General features: G+C 36.6%; 2 protein-coding genes across 9 annotated transcripts; one reads left to right on the forward strand and one right to left on the reverse strand.

Annotated features, from left to right (window-relative positions):
* Window positions 1-1,787: 1,787 nt before the first annotated feature.
* LOC306872683 (polyadenylate-binding protein-interacting protein 2B-like) lies at window positions 1,788-12,315 on the forward strand. 8 transcript variants are annotated; one of them, XM_079421416.1, is made up of 5 exons: window positions 1,922-2,116; window positions 3,295-3,396; window positions 6,909-7,069; window positions 7,346-7,516; window positions 9,939-12,315. In XM_079421416.1, the coding sequence occupies exons 2-5, from the start codon at window positions 3,390-3,392 to the stop codon at window positions 9,993-9,995; spliced, it is 396 nt and encodes a 131-aa protein (XP_079277542.1). In that variant the 5' UTR covers window positions 1,922-2,116; window positions 3,295-3,389; the 3' UTR covers window positions 9,996-12,315. The 8 variants fall into 8 exon arrangements, with proteins under 8 accessions (XP_079277544.1, XP_079277542.1, XP_079277539.1 ...); XM_079421413.1 differs by lacking the exon at window positions 1,922-2,116 and adding an exon at window positions 2,879-3,065; XM_079421415.1 differs by lacking the exon at window positions 1,922-2,116 and adding an exon at window positions 2,894-3,003.
* Window positions 12,180-17,522, reverse strand: LOC306872680 (N-acetyl-D-glucosamine kinase-like). The gene is made up of 10 exons (XM_079421389.1): window positions 17,474-17,522; window positions 17,206-17,290; window positions 17,016-17,114; window positions 16,788-16,929; window positions 16,587-16,697; window positions 14,178-14,290; window positions 13,995-14,082; window positions 13,821-13,918; window positions 13,665-13,743; window positions 12,180-12,679 (listed from the first exon to the last, which is right to left on the reverse strand). Exons 1-10 carry the CDS (start codon window positions 17,500-17,502, stop codon window positions 12,489-12,491), a joined length of 1,035 nt encoding a protein of 344 aa, XP_079277515.1. The 5' UTR covers window positions 17,503-17,522; the 3' UTR covers window positions 12,180-12,488.
* Window positions 17,523-17,702: the final 180 nt, after the last annotated feature.

Consider the following 17,702-nt stretch of genomic DNA (forward strand, 5'->3'; position numbering starts at 1 on the left):
ACATAGCATTTGCCTCTCTAAGCCACCAGGGCCAATCTCTCATAGGTGAGGGGCCAACAGACCTATTTTTTCTCTTTCCTATTTTTTCACTGACAGAGACACTCACATGTTCTCTGTTCCACATTTGACTGTAAGTTGGAGTATCCATTCATAACTATCAGCTGACCCACTCCAGCATATTCTGGCCAGGCTATGTATAAACACTCCAGACCACACATTGCTTTCTTGATCAGACAGGAAGCAACCAAGTGAGTGGAGAGGAAGTGAACAACCCCTAAGCTTGTCGTGAACTGAACCAGGAAGTGCTTTGGCTCTGATCACGAACACACCCTAAATGCTTCCTCTTTTATACACCACCCTTCCGCTTTCAAAAGGGCTGCCCATAACCATACTAAGCGTCGACCTTTCTTTAGCAGTTAGCATGACAAAATGTAATTTTCTAGCTTATTTCACCTGTTGAAAGATTTCAATTAATTTTAGATATTAGTTCTGCTGCTCATCTAAATTGTATTATTTATCAACAGACCTGTTGTAAAATGAGCATGAATGCATAAATGTCATGTGTGTGCAAGTACTATGTACACACATGAGTATATGCCGTCCACCCTCGCCTTTCCTGTGACTGTTGTCTGTACTTGAGGAAAAGGTGGGTCCACTCCTCTGACCTCAGTCACACTCTCACACTCTCACACTCACACTCACACACTCTCACACACACACACACACACACACACACACACACACACACACATTTTCATTGAGACTCACACTTTAACTGTATTGTAATGCCATCATTTCTAGATTAATATATACAGCCACACTATCAAAGTCCACCCACCCATATGAGACAGTATAGACCAGACTGGAAAAGGTCGGAGGACTTTAGGACATGGGAACCCAATGTTAGGGTGGTTTTCAAAAATAATGACACTGATACTGTCAGGAAATAAGTAGTACAATAGGAACAAATCCATGGGAGAAGCAGCATTTGGTGAACCTACTGCTTTCTGGGCTGTTGAGAGTTTCAGAAAACAAAATAAATCAGAGAGGTTTGTTTGTGCGATCTTGTCTAACTGTAAGGATTCGTAATGCAAATGAAACCTCCATTAAATGACTAAGATACATAAACTTCATGGCCTTCTTCCAACAAATCAACATTGAGCAGTGGTGTTTTGAAACACACAACAGGATCCAGAGAGTTTTATTGGTTTAAGCAGGTCCAGCAATCTCAGTAATGATGGAATATTGAGAAATCACTGGAAATAATGAAGACAACTGCTTCAAATGATATTTAAGTTGTTATAACATAAAATGCACCTATGTACTAGACCTGTAAAAGAGTCCACCAAGGACTGCTCAGCATTTAAGAGTCATTTAGTGTAGCTGAGGCATGTAAGCATGTGGCCTTCCCATATTTTGTCTCTGGTAAGGTTGAAAGTGATATTTTACCAGAATTATGCAATTTTAAATGTATGATAAAAAACTAAACAAAACAAAAAAAGCATTAATGCAACTACCAGCCTTTTTCCCCAGCAGAGATATTTATACTTGTGTTAAAATTTTAATACAAGACAGGAGTATAATTATAAACAGCTTCATTACGCCCTCTGCTGGACACCAAAATAACCTCCTGAGCTATGAAATCTTGGTCAAGTTGTACATTTTACACATAAAAAAACCCATAACAAATGTAGTCGAAAAAACATAACACTTCACGAAAGAAATGCAACATTACAGCAAGTAAAAAAAAATCCACTGCAAATGAATCCGTAAAATGATCTTACAGATAATAAATGGTGCCTGATCATTGTTAGGCTGAAAAGTTCACGTCCAATTTGCAAACAGCGTTACTTATAAAAATGCTAAGCTTAAAATACAACAAAACGCAAACATCTCCAATCAATGAGTTGTGAGTGTGATCAGCTGTGGTCATTTAGCACATTGAAAACATCGAGACAAAGCGACACGGTTCATCTGTCAGGACTTTTCCAGCGTGTCCTCGCATTTTCACAAGTCAATATCCGACCAGAGACTCCTGGCTGTCTTTTCTACAGAACTATTTCCTCAGGTCTGTTTGTTTGATGTAGTTATTAGGCTACCGTCGGTCATCGGAGGAGTAAGTAGAGAATAATAACAGTTATTAAAACATTACACAATCAGATATAGGAGCGTGGGGCAGTATAAACCACATTATAAACCAGTTTTGTGTTACAATACTCCGTTTTAGACTGGAATTTGCATATGACAATTGATGAGAATGGGGAAAGCTAATTTTCCTTGTTTAGCTTCATATTGACATTTTGGAAAACAAGTAAACCTGTAATTTTCATGCACAAACATTTCGTTTTCCTGCATCAATTCGTTTCAAGCAGTTCTTTATTTTTAAACAATGGCACATGCCATATTCCAGAAAATATTCCTGCATGTTTCATAAATATGGCTAAATATGGCAAAAATGATCACAGACGCTCAGATGAATAAAAAGATAAATATTTGAATATGCGTGTGTTTGTGTGAAAGAAACGGGGATGATCGAGGACGTTAGATGCATTTTTCCATGAATCTTTCTTTTGGTTCGAATCTTTTCGATGAACCTCCACAAAACGATTCATTATGAGCCAAAACAACACTTGATTGGAATATAAGTGCACGATTTGATTATATCGTTTGTTCACTACGAGTTAATATCGATATTGTCTAAGGGTAAAAAAAATAATAAATACATTTTGGGTGGAAAAAACTCTAAACACTTTTTATTTTATTTTTTTAAATACGGCATAACTTAATTTAATTGGATAATAAAAGTAATAAACCGCAGCACATGCCTGTACATGTATCCCAGGCTGGTTATGACGCAATTACGTAACTACGTATAGCTGGATTGTTTTTAAGCAGCTCTTTTGAAAACAAACGACTCGAAGGAACCGATTCGCTGGAATGATTCTGGTTTACTATTACTTTATCAAGCATGTGTTTTCCTGCATTTAATCAAATAAACTAAATGTAATTTATAAGCGCGTTTCACACATTGTTCTGAGAAGCAGCTTGCGAATTTTACTGAATAGGTTATTATTTGTTTCTAAGCAATAACATGTCTTTAAACTATGTTCCAGACACTGTTGTCATAAATATGCCGAATGATCAAACGATCGGTTACATAGTAACTGCATTTTTAATTTATGCGTTTGTGATTGAAAGAGACACAGAGAGAGGGAGGAGGGTTGATGCATGTTTGTTTAAGCAGGAACCACATGACCATCTTGCTCGTAATGTGTTGTGTTTCTCTCATGGCAGTCAGCCATCATCTCAGATCAACTACCTGCAAATTAGGGATTAATCATTCCGTTCAGTGTTAACTGAAGATCTGACGGACATTATAAGCGCCAGCAATGCCAGGTATGATATTTGCACGGTTATCGATCGGTCTTGCACTGTTTTCCTCTCTCTCTCTCGGTGTGTGTGTGTGTTTGTTTGTGTGTATTTGCACGTCTCGACCAGACTTTGTCTGTCATTGACTGTAAAAAGCGGTTCCGACGGCAAATATGGCCGTGCAAACTGATTATTGTTTGGTTGTTGTACGTGAATTTGGGTTGCTTACTCCTACATGTTTAACTGCGTGATTTTGTTGCTCGCATTTGTGTATGAAGTTCTTGTAGATAAACGGATAACTCTGTCATGTCAGGGGTTGTTGTGGCCCACTTGGGTTGTCATTGCATTTCTCAACACGACTTTTCTTGTCAGTTCCTGCCATGAAGGTATTTTCGAAGGTATTATATGGTTGTTTCAGGGAACTTCGTTGCGTTTTGATGTTTTGTTTAAACTCGTTTATTATGTTAAGTGCTTTTTTTTTTTTTTTTTAATGTATATTTGTTGTTTACTACTTCTGTTTATCAGAATGCTTGTCTAGAAGGAAGGTTAACTGTCTAGTCTCTTGTTTTGATGTTTCTGACTGTGGTGTACACCTGCAGTAGCGTGTTGTTGCATAAGCTTGAGGTTTTTTCAGAGTCTGTCACACGTGCTGCTCAGTAGGGAACATGTAACTTGTATAACCACATGATCCGCTCCTTACATCGACCCAGTTGTCCAGACCTAGCTGCTTTTCTTGTTCTGTAGGTGTGAGGGAGGAATCTTAAATCTGTATTTATTGGATGGGTTGATACACTTTTACTCTCTCTAATCTCGACTAAGGTGTTTTTTGTTGACACATCTCTGAACATTGAAATGCTTTGTGGCAATAAAATGCAGTAAAACAGTAGATAGTAGGACACTGTAGTTTTAATAAACCGTGTTTATGACAATGGACTGATACTGTACATAGATGCTTGGGATTAGGCCTTGTCCCAAATTTATAAATGAGGGCAAGCTGAGATTCACACACACTGTCTTTATGAACGAGTAACGCGAGTCAAGCGTGTATTTGTGACTATCACATGTAACGAACACTGACTCAAGGAATATCAAAGATGGCAAAGTTTCTTTTCTACTGACTTAATTAGTAAATGTATATCATTATGTATGTTATGCATTGAAACAGTTTGTTCATACAAATGTTTCCTTGTTTGTTCAAACATTAGAGATTGCAGAATTGATTTGTTTTGCCTTTGTACACTGTGAAGCAATGCATGCGTTTGTAAATGCTCCATACAGCCACGATCACTAGATCTGGCAACTAGTGTATAGGCCTACTTGTCTGTCTGAACCAGTAATTGAACAGGTGGAAGATTGTGATTTATAATGTCCTGTATTTCTTTTAATCAAGGATTTAGGCTGTAAAATGTTAATGGATTAATCCAAAAAGTCAATTGCAAGTTACAAAATGACAAATAACAGTGGGTCCAGCATTGCAGATGAATGTTTTGTCAGAAGCCTCATATGTGCATGTTTAAGATATGGTGTCTGTTTGCTATTACCTCTCAGGTGTGTGTGTGTGTGATAGAGAGTTTTAAAGCCCCTTTAGTTCTCTCAGTAGCTCATCCTTTCGTCATCACTCACAGATGAGCTCATTTCCTCCAGTGATGTCACTGCTATTATTAAGCCTTAAATCAATGATCTCTCATACACCAACTTAACACACATTAGCCAGACAGCCACAAATATTCTGTGAGTCTGTGGTTATTGCAAATGAAAATGCTACGAACTGAGTACACTGCATATTGCTTGCTCTCTCTTAATGGTGTATAGGCATTATTTCACAAATTGAACAATAGTATTCTATGTATACTAGTCTTCACACGATTACATGTTTAATTCAGCGACGTGCATCCACTTATTTTGGTAAAAATGGCTGATTTGCAGATTTAATTCCATCTTGTGTAAAACTGCTGTAACATTTGGCAGTATGATCAAATTCAAAATTCAGTCAAAAAAGAAATTTATAGAATCATGACTGATTTTATTTGTGGTTCCATCACATTAGAAAAGAAAGGTGAAGTTGAGTCTTATACACGCATGCTGCAGCAATAGTAAGAATGCTGCTTAGTTGGTGACAATTTATTGAATTCGGACTTGCTTTAATGCCTTTCTATATCTCTATATATATATATATATATATATATATATATATATATATATATATATATATATATATATATATATATATATATATATATATATATATATATATATATATATATATATATTAGTGATGGCCAGCATTCAGGTTCCAGACACAATCGATGTGTGTAAACAGCTGATTGGTGGAAAGAAAAATGATTTTTCGCCATGCAGCAGGCTAGTGTATACATATTGTGCATGAATAATACATAACCAAGTAATCTTTTTAAATATTATATGAAATTAACCGCTTGATCTGTTGTCCTAAAGCATCAGGGTCACTGTTCCCTCTAGTGTTTACAGCAGGTATTACTGTAAACATTTGCAACTGATAGCAAACATGCATATGTTTTGAGTTATGTGTTTGGTTGTTCGGTTTTTTTTTTTTTTGGAGGGTACAGGTTTAAATCATGCAATGCGTAGTTTATTGCCAAAAATCAACTCCAAATCAGAGGAATTCATACCAAAAACAACTATTAGTATATATTTGGAAATGTGCATTACTATGTGTGTTCTGTTTATTCTCTTATTTTAGTTTTAGATGATCATCTATTGCATGCGAACAGGTTGAGTGTTCAGCCATGTTGCATCATTATGTAATGTGATCTTGTACATGCATCAGTAGTCCATGTACACCGTGAGTAGGCATGATTGTGTTTAAGTGCTATGACATGCTTTATGCTATTGTTTTAAGCGTTACAGTATATAAACAGCTGCTCACCTTGTGGTTCTTTCTGCAGCCTTGTTTTTATTTTTCAGTCATAACTGGTTTCTCAGCTCAATTCTAATCCTAACAAATTATTGCGAAATACTCCTTTATTCTTTTTTATATTTACCATTCATTCACATGACTGGAATAAATAGCAAAAGTAAACAGTAAGTAAAATAAAATTATTTTAAATTTATCTTAAATTGTGATAGTATTTCACAATATTACTGATTTTAGTGTATTATGATCAAATTAATGCAGCAGTGTTGCATATAAGTGACTTTTAATGTTCAAAAACATGATCCCAAATCATTAAACAGTAGTGTAGATGTGTATGACCTAATTGTACTCTGTGTGTTCACATTGCACACATTACATAGTTGTTCACTTTTTAGTGCGTGTCTTTTTAGTAGTCTCATTAGACCGGTTGTATATTAGTTCACAGTTTGCTGACTTTGCACACCTTTTTTTTTTTTTTTTTTTTAAAGTGGTGTGTGTGTGTATATATATATATATATATATATATATATATATATATATATATATATACACTTATATACTTTTTGGAATTTGTTATTGCTATCAATATCAGACATGATTTCTATATTATACATCCCTAAAATATCTGTCTGTCTGTCTTTTTTAGAGCCAGCAGAAATGAACGGGGCTGACATAGGAAAGATGCCAGGCAGCGGAGTTCCAGGGAGTGAGGGAAAAGACACAGTAGCCAATGGGCATGCAGAGAACGAATCAAATCCCTTTGCAGAGTACATGTGGATGGAGAACGAGGAGGAATACAATCGGCAGGTCTGTACACACACCAACCCAATTACAGCCCTTTCAAGCCCACACTATTAAAAACACAAACTCAGCAGTTGATCAGGATGGGTTTTATACTTTCGGCTGATGTTTGTTAGTGCTCAGTACAGTTAAGTCGGTAGTTTTGTTTTACGTCCATTTTTGGATAGCACTCTGTGGCTCTTGAGATGCTAAATTGTAGAATGTAATGTTTTACATGTTATTTATTTGTTCTTTTGTTAAGTAAACTTGGACAGGAACTTTTGTCTTTTGTTTATATCCTAGGTGGAGGAGGAATTGCTTGAGCAGGAGTTTTTGGATCGCTGTTTCCAAGAGATGTTGGATGAGGAGGATCAGGATTGGTTCATTCCAGAGAGGGACCTCCCCTCAGTCGGACAGATACAGCAACAGCTCAATGGACTTTCTGTCAGTGATGGCAATGCAGAGGAAATCTTGGTAAGCTTTAAGTCCTCATGGACATAGTATATACAGTGGGTACGGAAAGTATTCAGACCCCCTTAAATTTCACTTTGTTATATTGCAGCCATTTGCTAAAATCATTTAAGTTAATTTTTTTCCTCAATGTACACACAGCACCCCATACTGACAGAAAAACACAGAATTGTTAACATTTTGGCAGATTTATTAAGAAAAACTGAAATATCACATGGTCCTAAGTATTCAGACCCTTTGCTCAGTATTTAGTAGAAGTACCCTTTTGATCTAATACAGCCATGAGTCTTTTTGGGAAAGATGCAACAAGTTTTTCACACCTGGATTTGGGGATCCTCTGCCATTCCTCCTTGCAGATCCTCTCCAGTTCTGTCAGGTTGGATGGTAAACGTTGGTGGACAGCCATTTTTAGGTCTCTCCAGAGATGCTCAATTGGGTTTAAGTCAGGGCTCTGGCTGGGCCATTCAAGAACAGTCAAGGAGTTGTTGTGAAGCCACTCCTTCGTTATTTTAGCTGTGTGCTTAGGGTCATTGTCTTGTTGGACGGTAAACCTTTGGCCCAGTCTGAGGTCCTGAGCACTCTGGAGAAGGTTTTCGTCCAGGATATCCCTGTACTTGGCTGCATTCATCTTTCACTCGATTGCAACCAGTCTTCCTGTCCCTGCAGCTGAAAAACATCCCCACAGCATGATGCTGCCACCACCATGCTTCACTGTTGGGACTGTATTGGACAGGTGATGAGCAGTGCCTGGTTTTCTCCACACACACCGCTTAGAATTAAGGCCAAAATGTTCTATCTTAGTCTCATCAGACCAGAGAATCTTCAGGTGTTTTTTAGCAAACTCCATGCGGGCTTTCATGTGTCTTGCACTGAGGAGAGGCTTCCGTCGGGCCACTCTGCCATAAAGCCCCGACTGGTAGAGGGCTGCAGTGATGGTTGACTTTCTACAACTTTCTCCCATCTCCCGACTGCATCTCTGGAGCTCAGCCACAGTGATCTTTGGGTTCTTCTTTACCTCTCTCACCAAGACTCTTCTTCCCCAATAGCTCAGTTTGGCCGGACGGCCAGCTCTAGGAAGGGTTCTGGTCGTCCCAAACGTCTTCCATTTAAGGATTATGGAGGCCACTGTGCTCTTAGGAACCTTAAGTGCAGCAGAACTTTTTTTTTTTTTTTTTTTGTAACCTTGGCCAGATCTGTGCCTTGCCACAATTCTGTCTCTGAGCTCTTCAGGCAGTTCCTTTTGACCTCATGATTCTCATTTGCTCTGACATGCACTGTGTGCTGTAAGGTCTTATATAGACAGGTGTGTAGCTTTCCTTATCAAATCCAGTCAGTATAATTGAACACAGCTGGACTCAAATGAAGGTGTAGAACCATCTCAAGGATGATCCGAAGAAATGGACAGCACCTGAGTTAAATATGAGTGTCACAGCAAAGGGTCTGAATACTTAGGACCATGTGACATTTCAGTTTTTCTTTTTTAATAAATCTGCAAAAATGTCAATTCTGTGTTTTTCTGTCAATATGGGGTGCTGTGTGTACATTAATGAGGAAAAAAAAAAATGAACAAATGATTTTAGCAAATGGCTGCAATATAACAGAGTGAAAAATTTAAGGGGGTCTGAATACTTTCCGTACCCACTGTAAACTAGGAAAATCAACTTATCACCCAAAAATGAAAACGGTTATCATTTACTCACCCTCACTTGGTGCTAAACCTGTAAGACCTTTTGTTGTGTGAAACAAGTAGATATTTTGACCGTTTCAGCTGCCTTTGTTTAAACAATGAAAGTCATAGAGTGCAACCGGTGTGCTACAGAAGTCAAATGTTTTTGTTCAATTTTTTTTTTTTTACTTTTTTTTGCTTTTGAAACCATCAGCTGCATTATTTAAACATTTTAAAGCAATCATATTTAACAGCAGAAATTCCTGGTTAAAAACCACATTACCCATGATTTTGAAAAGGATTCTCCACCAATCAGAGAACCACAACAAGTAGATCTTGACAAAGGAGCCGTGTAGCCCCGCCCACTTCCATGAAGCACTGCGAAAATATGGGGAAAGTCATTCTTCCGACACCCCTACGCTCATATATAATATATATATATATATATATATATATATTATATTATATTATATACACACACACACAAATAATTACTCAACAAGCTGGGTGGTTTAATTCATGGCTTATAAACAAGGACTTTTTTTCTTATTTATAATCCTTATGAGAAAAATACTACCAGAACCAAGGCCACTGAAATAATGGTTGGGCACTGTTGCACTCTATTGGAGTCCAAAACAACACTGGAGCCTATTGACTTGCATTGTATGGACAAAAAAAAAACTTCAATAAAATATTTTAAAGTTAGTGCTCATTGTCAGATATATTTTAATTTATTTTTAATTCTATTTTTTTCCCCAGCGAAAGAGCATCTTAAACCCTGAAGCCAAGGAGTTTGTGCCAGGGGTGAAATACTAGGATCATCATCGTCCTCCTCCCTCATACACACTTCTGATCATATATGCAGAGACTGTTGTGCCCATGTTTAGGATGGTCACACAAATGCGCTCTTCTCCACATTTTTAAAGGGGCAGGAATACAGGAATACTGATTTTTGTTTTTTTTAATGGGAGGGTGGTGATTTGTCTATAAGCTTTATATTTCTGTAATGTATAAACCATGGGTATTAAGTTGAAACATGACCTCTAGGAGGTGCTGTGACTAGATAATATCACTCATTACCAGGCTGTTTTATTTTCCTCTACACTTGTTAATAGGGCTGTTCTTGTCAGCTTTCTGTTTCACAGTTTGTGCCTGATCAGGTCGTTGCTTCTCCCGTTGTTGTAGCTTTTTATATATATTTTTTTTTTTGTTCTTTTCGATGCATCTGTTCACATGCCTGAGTTTGAAGGGGTGTGGCCATAAAAGACTAGGGGTGTGGCTGATGGTGGGCGGAGCCCCTTGGTTTGGATTGAATGCTGAGGAAAGGGTGTTGGGGAATTCACGTGAATTCAACTTTTGATTTTGAATTGAATTCATTACATGCAGGACTGAATTTCATTTAATTATATATGGAAGAATGGCAAAATAAAGAAGAGAAGTTTGTATTTAAATGGACCATTTGTTTTGTTTGGCTGTATCTTAAATCTATTATAGCTCACATTTAACAGCAATACAGTTAAAAATGAACCATTTAGCATATGGATGAATCGATTAACATACTATGCATATTTTATGTGGATGAGAACTGAACTACTCTTTGCGTCTTCAGTAATCAGCCAGTAATGTAACCTCATCCATTATTAACTTGCAGGAGATAAACTTGAAAATATCTGGTTTCTCATAAGCAAAACTGTCTTGATTTAACTGCTATAGGGAATGTGAAGTGCTCATGAAAGTTGTTTTAATGCAGTTTGTTTAATTAGACCTACAACCATCTATTTTACAAATTCTACTTTATTAGATTTTATTCTTGGCATTCAGATTTTATTATCCTGTGCAGTTGTAAGACATTGACTGACAGACACAAATGGTATTGAGAAATGATTGCTTGCTGGTAACAGCACTAAACATTCAGCAATTACAACATTTGCTTTTTTTTTATTACTTAAAATGTTCCTGTTAGTTGACTGCATTAACTAACATCAACAATGGTAAAATATAAATGTCAAAAATAAATTTTGTTCATTGTTAGTTAATGCATTAACAAATGAGTCCTTTCTGTAAAGCAGTGATTCCCAATTCGGGTCCTGGAGAACCCCCAATGCTGCACATTTGAGATGTCTTTCTAATCAAACACACCTGATTCAACTCATCAGCTCATGTGATCATTAGCCTGAGGTCAAAGATGCACCAAATTGTGTACAGCGTATTCCCTGCAAGCAATCTAATATATGTCCAATACCTCAGCTAGTTTAAATTGTTTAGTGTGCTGGTAGATGCATACATAATATTTGAAAATTGAAACGTTTTGGTATGACAAAATAGGTGTTTGTATCCTGTGAGTAACACAAAGATTAGAAAAAAATGCTAATTTTTCCACAGTTCCTCCTGACATGTCAAGGGACATTTTGAAATTTGCATCACATATTAGCTAACAGTGGTGTATCAAGGGTTCAACAAACAAATTTAAAATAAACTGATCCGAAGGTCCTTGAACATTTTTTGATTGTCTGAACTAAAACTAATACATTTATAGACAGATTTGTAATATAACTAAATAAATGGATAACATAAAAATAATTAGATGGAACAACTGAGCTAAAATACTTCTCTAAATGACAATTATCACAATCTTGCTGTCAGTACTCCTGTAATGAGGACAAATGGAGGTGGGTCTTTTACAATTGTTCACACACAGGATGTGGTGATGAGGAAGAGAAGAAAGGAGGGGATGTTCGGGGTTTGCAGTAACTAATGCTGACAGTCATTTGCCTCCACCAATGATCTAAATGTCAGAGCATTACATTTACATCACACCTTTTTGGCTCCAAGTAAACTCTGAATTTGAAAATCTTAATCCGGTACCCCAGCTGTGTGTAGATGCAGTTAGTGGTGGTAACACTCCTAAACCGAGACTAAACCATTTTAAACTAGTATTTGAGCAGTCAGGAGAGATGCAAGGCCTTTCTTCATCCAAAAGACACACAGAAACTATGAAATGTCATTGTTACACCAAAATTATAAACAATTTTATTCTCAAAAGTATCAATATCAAAACTCCATTTTTAATGACATTTTTTTAATGTGTTTTCCAATGTTTATTAAAAAACGTATTCCATGACATTAAAAAATTACCAAAATTTACAATGAGCTTTTTTAAAATCTTAATTTTTTTTTTATTTTATGATATGGGTGTTTGAGAAACAGCCCCAAGAAGAGGAAAATCTGGAAACACATTTCTCTATCAGTTTAAAAACAGGAAGTTCCCAATTCATCTCTTCAGAATCTCAAAGGTCTGTTTCTTCCTGATCACTGATTGAAGGTATGGCTGAAAAACACATTGACATTGGCCGAGTAGTCCAGAGGGAGGCTGGCTCCTGCCTTCTGTGCCCCCATTTTGGCGCCACCCAGAGCGGAGGACTGACGAAGCGTAAGTAGACTGTACTTATGGAAGTGACTGTAACCGTGAGCCTGAGCCTCTGAGAGGACCTGAGTGAAACCTGCAGCACAAAATACCACATCCACGGCACAATGTTTAGTTAATAATGTGAATTAGGGCTGGGCGATTAATCAAATACTATATGCAATTAAGATTTTGGCTTCCAACGATTATGAATACAAGATAATAAATATGATTGTGCCTCATTCTGTTTAACATTTTGTCTTTTGTTATAAATCCAGCGCACCCCTTTCTCAGCTTCCAATCTTCCCTGGTTTAGTACTTTTTCAGTGTGTTTTGGAAGTGCGCTGCAACAACATATTTGATCTTATCTTGATGTATTAATTTACCAATAAAAAACAATTTATTAATTGTTTTTATATTATTTATGTTTTATTTATATAATTTATATGATTACATTTATCATTTTTGTTTTTTGGCTGAATTATATTTATTCTGTCAATTAGCAATTGTGTTACATAATCGTGATCTCAATGTCGACAACCAAGATTATGATTTTTCCTAACATTTTTTGTTAATGTGGTCTTAACAACGCGTGTGTCTTTTTTGGTCCAGAAACAGAAAAAATAAAAATAATAATTATACATATACATATGTTTTGTCTTTTCAAGGTAATATCGGATACTGATATGCTCCCCCATATATTGTGCATTATATCTAAATATTGTGTGTGTATATTATTCAAATTGTTATCTGATATTGATTTTTTTTTTTTCAAAGTTATCCATCTTTTCTACTGCACATTATAATGTTTTGATTCCTGATCAAAACTTGAAGCACTGTAAAAAAAAAAAAAATATGTGTATATATATTGGAGCTTTCATGTAGACATTTGTTTTATACTGGCAAAACAATATAAATTTACAATATAATACTGGAAATCATACTGGTTGAAGTCCATAAAAAAGAAATTACCAGCCCTTATTTTTTCTGTATCACTACATAATTTCTACATCACTAATTTAAACAGTCTCATGTGAAATTAATTATGGGAAGCTGAAAAGCTCTATAAAGAGGTTACACACCGGATTTCATCAGTTCCCAGCTGCGCCACACAGAACCGACACATAGAACAGGCAAGCCAAGCTCACCAGAAAACAGATCCTAAATGAACACGAGAACATGATTAAATAAGAAAAAGAAACACTGAGTGTGGCTGTGTTGCTGTGAGTTTATTTTACCTGATGTACTTTAGGAAGGACAGCTACAATGTGGCGTGCAAGCGCTTTTCCAGCTTCTATGAACACGTGCTGGCACAAAGCATCACCAGCACTGCCACCTGATGCACATTCACAAAGAGTCATAATGTGTGGCATAACGTGCATAAAAGCTCACACCACACTTCAGCAGCGTACCTTCGGCTAGTTTCCTACAGAACCCTGCAAAATGTGACTTCTGAAAGATTCGGTACAAATGAGGAAGCATTCCCATCAAATCCGACACCTGGGGATGAACAAAAATGACAAGGAAGCACCATCACTTCTATTCAAGTATCATATTAAGCACAAGATTAAATCAAAAGAACAGCGAGTCCTAACCTGGAAATATTCTTCCATGGCCTTCTTAACATAGGTGATATCATGAGGGGATGTGACGAGGTTATCTCTGGCATCAAAAACCGTTTTAATAGCCAAGTGAGAAATCCAATATGCTACAGGAAGATAAGGACAGGACAGAGAGAGGAAAAAAAGTTTAGGCCACATTCACATCTACAGTAGTGATAACATCTATCTTGGGTGATCCCAATAGAAATGGCCAGTACAAACTGCCGTTCACACCTCGTAGTTTGACTTTAGATGGAGTGAATGCGCTTCATAAAGTCATGTGAATGTACACTAAAAGTCTGGGGTCAGATTTTGTGTTTTTTTTTTAGAAAGGAAGAAATTAATGCTTTTACACCGCATGCATAATTATTAGGCATGTTGATATTCTGATGATAATTGTTTTCCAAGCACATTTTACCAATTCCAAACCAATCTTAATAACTACCATTGATTTTGTATTTAATCATTTATAAGTGATATATAATTGTCCATGAAGGCTGGAAGTGAAAACCTCCTTATAGTCAGGTGTGCAGAATTATTAGGCATGTTTCCTTTAATGATAAAATAGGCCAACTCAGACTGAGATATCAAAAATGATTAAATCCCCATGAGAAATATTCAAAACTAATGCAATACAGAAATTGCAAAGTTAAGACATGACCATTGGATAGCAAAATGCTCAGTGGGTCAGAAAAAATCAGGTGGTATTTCACATGTTAACTGCAAAGAATTAAGAATTAATGTGAAGAATTAGGTGTAAAACCATCAGTAAACATTTAGTCTCCAGCGCCAGTTTTAGAAGCTCGTTTTTATTCTATCTCCTATCCTGAAAGGTCTGTCTTGGAAAATAAGATGATTGACTAAAAATAAGCTCCTGGATTCTGGAAGATAAATTCTTCTAACAGTGGTACAAGAAGATGTGGTGCTGGTCCTTCAAGAGTCACTCACAACTTATCTGTCCATAAATCCTATAAAAAATTTGTCAATACAATACTTCAGCATGTTATTCTTATTAAGTGAGGGTAATTGTTTGGGATTTTTTACCCAAGCAAATTCTCTGAGAACCTGACACCTTGTAATTCTGGAGACTCCAGGAAGGTTTCAGTTCTGGAAAATGGTTGTGCTGGAGACTAAATGGTTCTTGATGGTTTTACACCTAATTCTTAAATCTTTTTGCAGTTAACGTGTGTTTTCTTCTCCACCTGTTTTTTTCTGACCCCGCTGACCCAGTGAGCATTTTGTCCAAATGTCTTAACTTTGCAATTTCTGTATTGCATAAGTTTTTAATATTTCTCATGGGGATTTAATAATTTTTGATATCTCAGTCTGAGTTAAACCTCTTTTTTTGGCTCATTTTATCTGTAAAAGAAACATAATTCTGCACACCTGAATATAAGGAGTTTTTCACTTCCAGCCTTCATGGACAATTATATACCACTTATAAATGATTAAATACAAAATCAGTAGTAGTTATTAAGATTGATGTGGTTTGGAATTGGTAAAATGTTTGGAAAAAAATATCATCAGAATATCAACATGCCTGATAGTTATGCACGCAGTGTATTTGGCAAAGACACTAATTTGATTCAGTGACAGCAAAGAAATTTATGTTTCAAAAGATTTCTATTTTAAATAAATACTTTTCTTTCGGAACTTTCTATGCGTCAAAGAATCCTGTCAAAAACGAATGACCTTTACACAAAAACATTAAGCAGCACAACTGTTTTCATTACTTATAATAAGAAGTGTTTCTTTAGCACCAAATCAGCATATCAGAACGATTTCTGACGGATCACGTGACACTGAAGTCTGGAATAATGGCTGCTGAAAATTCAACTTTTGCCATCACAGAATAAATAACATTTTAAAATAAGAAAAAAAAACAATATTTTATATTTTAATAATATTTCACAATTTATAGTTTTTACATCATTAGCGATCACATAAAATAATATAATTCTTTCAAAAATGTTAAAAACAGACCCCAAACTTTCCAAATTGTGTATATGTATTACTTTTTCCAAATCTGTCAAATGATGAAGTCTTACCAAGCTAGCAAACCCGTATGCTTAACACAGGATGAGTTTGTGTCTGATCAGGTATGCATGTATATATCATCTCTGCTGTTGTTCATAAATACTAGTACCAATGTCTTACAAGGAGGACACTTTCGTTTCATCAGTTACCCAATATTTAGTGAGCCAGGGTTCTTACCAGTGCCTGAATTTTTTGGTCACAAAATAATGATTCACGACCTAAGTAACTGATTGAGACATGTAAGGGGTTAGAGCCTTTGCAAGGAATTCATTTGTAAGATAAGATCAAATCTGAGTAAGTGATAAGACTGGGTGTGTGTGATCACAGTGCTGTTATGTCAATCGGTTTCTCTTTCCATATGGTTACCTGAGCCCTCGTCTCCCATCATATGACCCCAACCTCCACAGCCAACCTGTGTGCCATCTGGATTGACCAGCTTACAGTTCGAACCAGTGCCTGATATCACCACTATTCCTCCTATGACAAAAAGACAGACAGAAAGGGTTACGATGACAGCTGTATCCTGAGATCCATTACTACTGCCAGTTGCAAAAACACTGCACAAACCATAATCACTGGCAGTGGCCATTGCACCAGTGGCATCGGTGGTAATAAAATAACTTTGGCTCAGCTTGGGGTATCGCTGCCTCATGTCATCAATCAGCTTCTGGATAGCAGCTTTCTGCTCTCCACCACTCAAAGACATACCCTGTCAACACACGGTGTATACAACTTTACACTTGAACACGATGAAGGTGAATGTGTTGAGGATGATTGACTGATCCATAGCCTCACCAATGAACAAACTGGTGTGTCCGGGTCCAACCCTGCCTTGATTTTAGCCCTCTGGACCATGTCATTGATACCATTAATGCAATTATCAACACCAACCAACTATAAATGAATAGAAAAAGTAATATATACACATTCTCAAGTACACACAAGCTGACTTAAGTGCATATTAAAGCAGGTTGTCTGATCTCACCCAGTGATTGGTACATGGTCCATCTGTCTCAGCGAGGATGTGTCCCTCAGCAGAAACCAGTATTGCTTTAGAGTGTGTCCCACCGCTGTCAAGGTAGAGATTATAGTGTCTCATTCATTTCTCTGAAGCTACTGACACTTTCTCTGCTCAAACAACTTGCATGAGACTAACTTTTAAATATGGGTTTTAATAAGCGTGTTTATGTTAAAATGTCATTAAATGATAGATTATATTTGCTTTAATAATGATGTTTTTGTCATAAACTCACCCCTCCACTCCTCCGTACACTGCGCTCATCTCGCCTGCTTCCTCTTTAGTCACATGACCACTCAGTCAGCTGCTTAGAGTCAACTTTCAGTGAAAACACTCGGGACTTTGACTGAAAGCCATTTTTTCTATCTATATCCACATAAAATCTCCATTCACACCCATTTTATCATGTCTATATTTAAAAGAAGATAAGATAGTGCGATTCATTTTTTCGCTTTTTTTACCCC

This window comes from Barbus barbus, assembly GCF_936440315.1.
Source record: "Barbus barbus genome assembly, chromosome: 1".
Taxonomy (NCBI): Eukaryota; Metazoa; Chordata; class Actinopteri; order Cypriniformes; family Cyprinidae; genus Barbus; species Barbus barbus.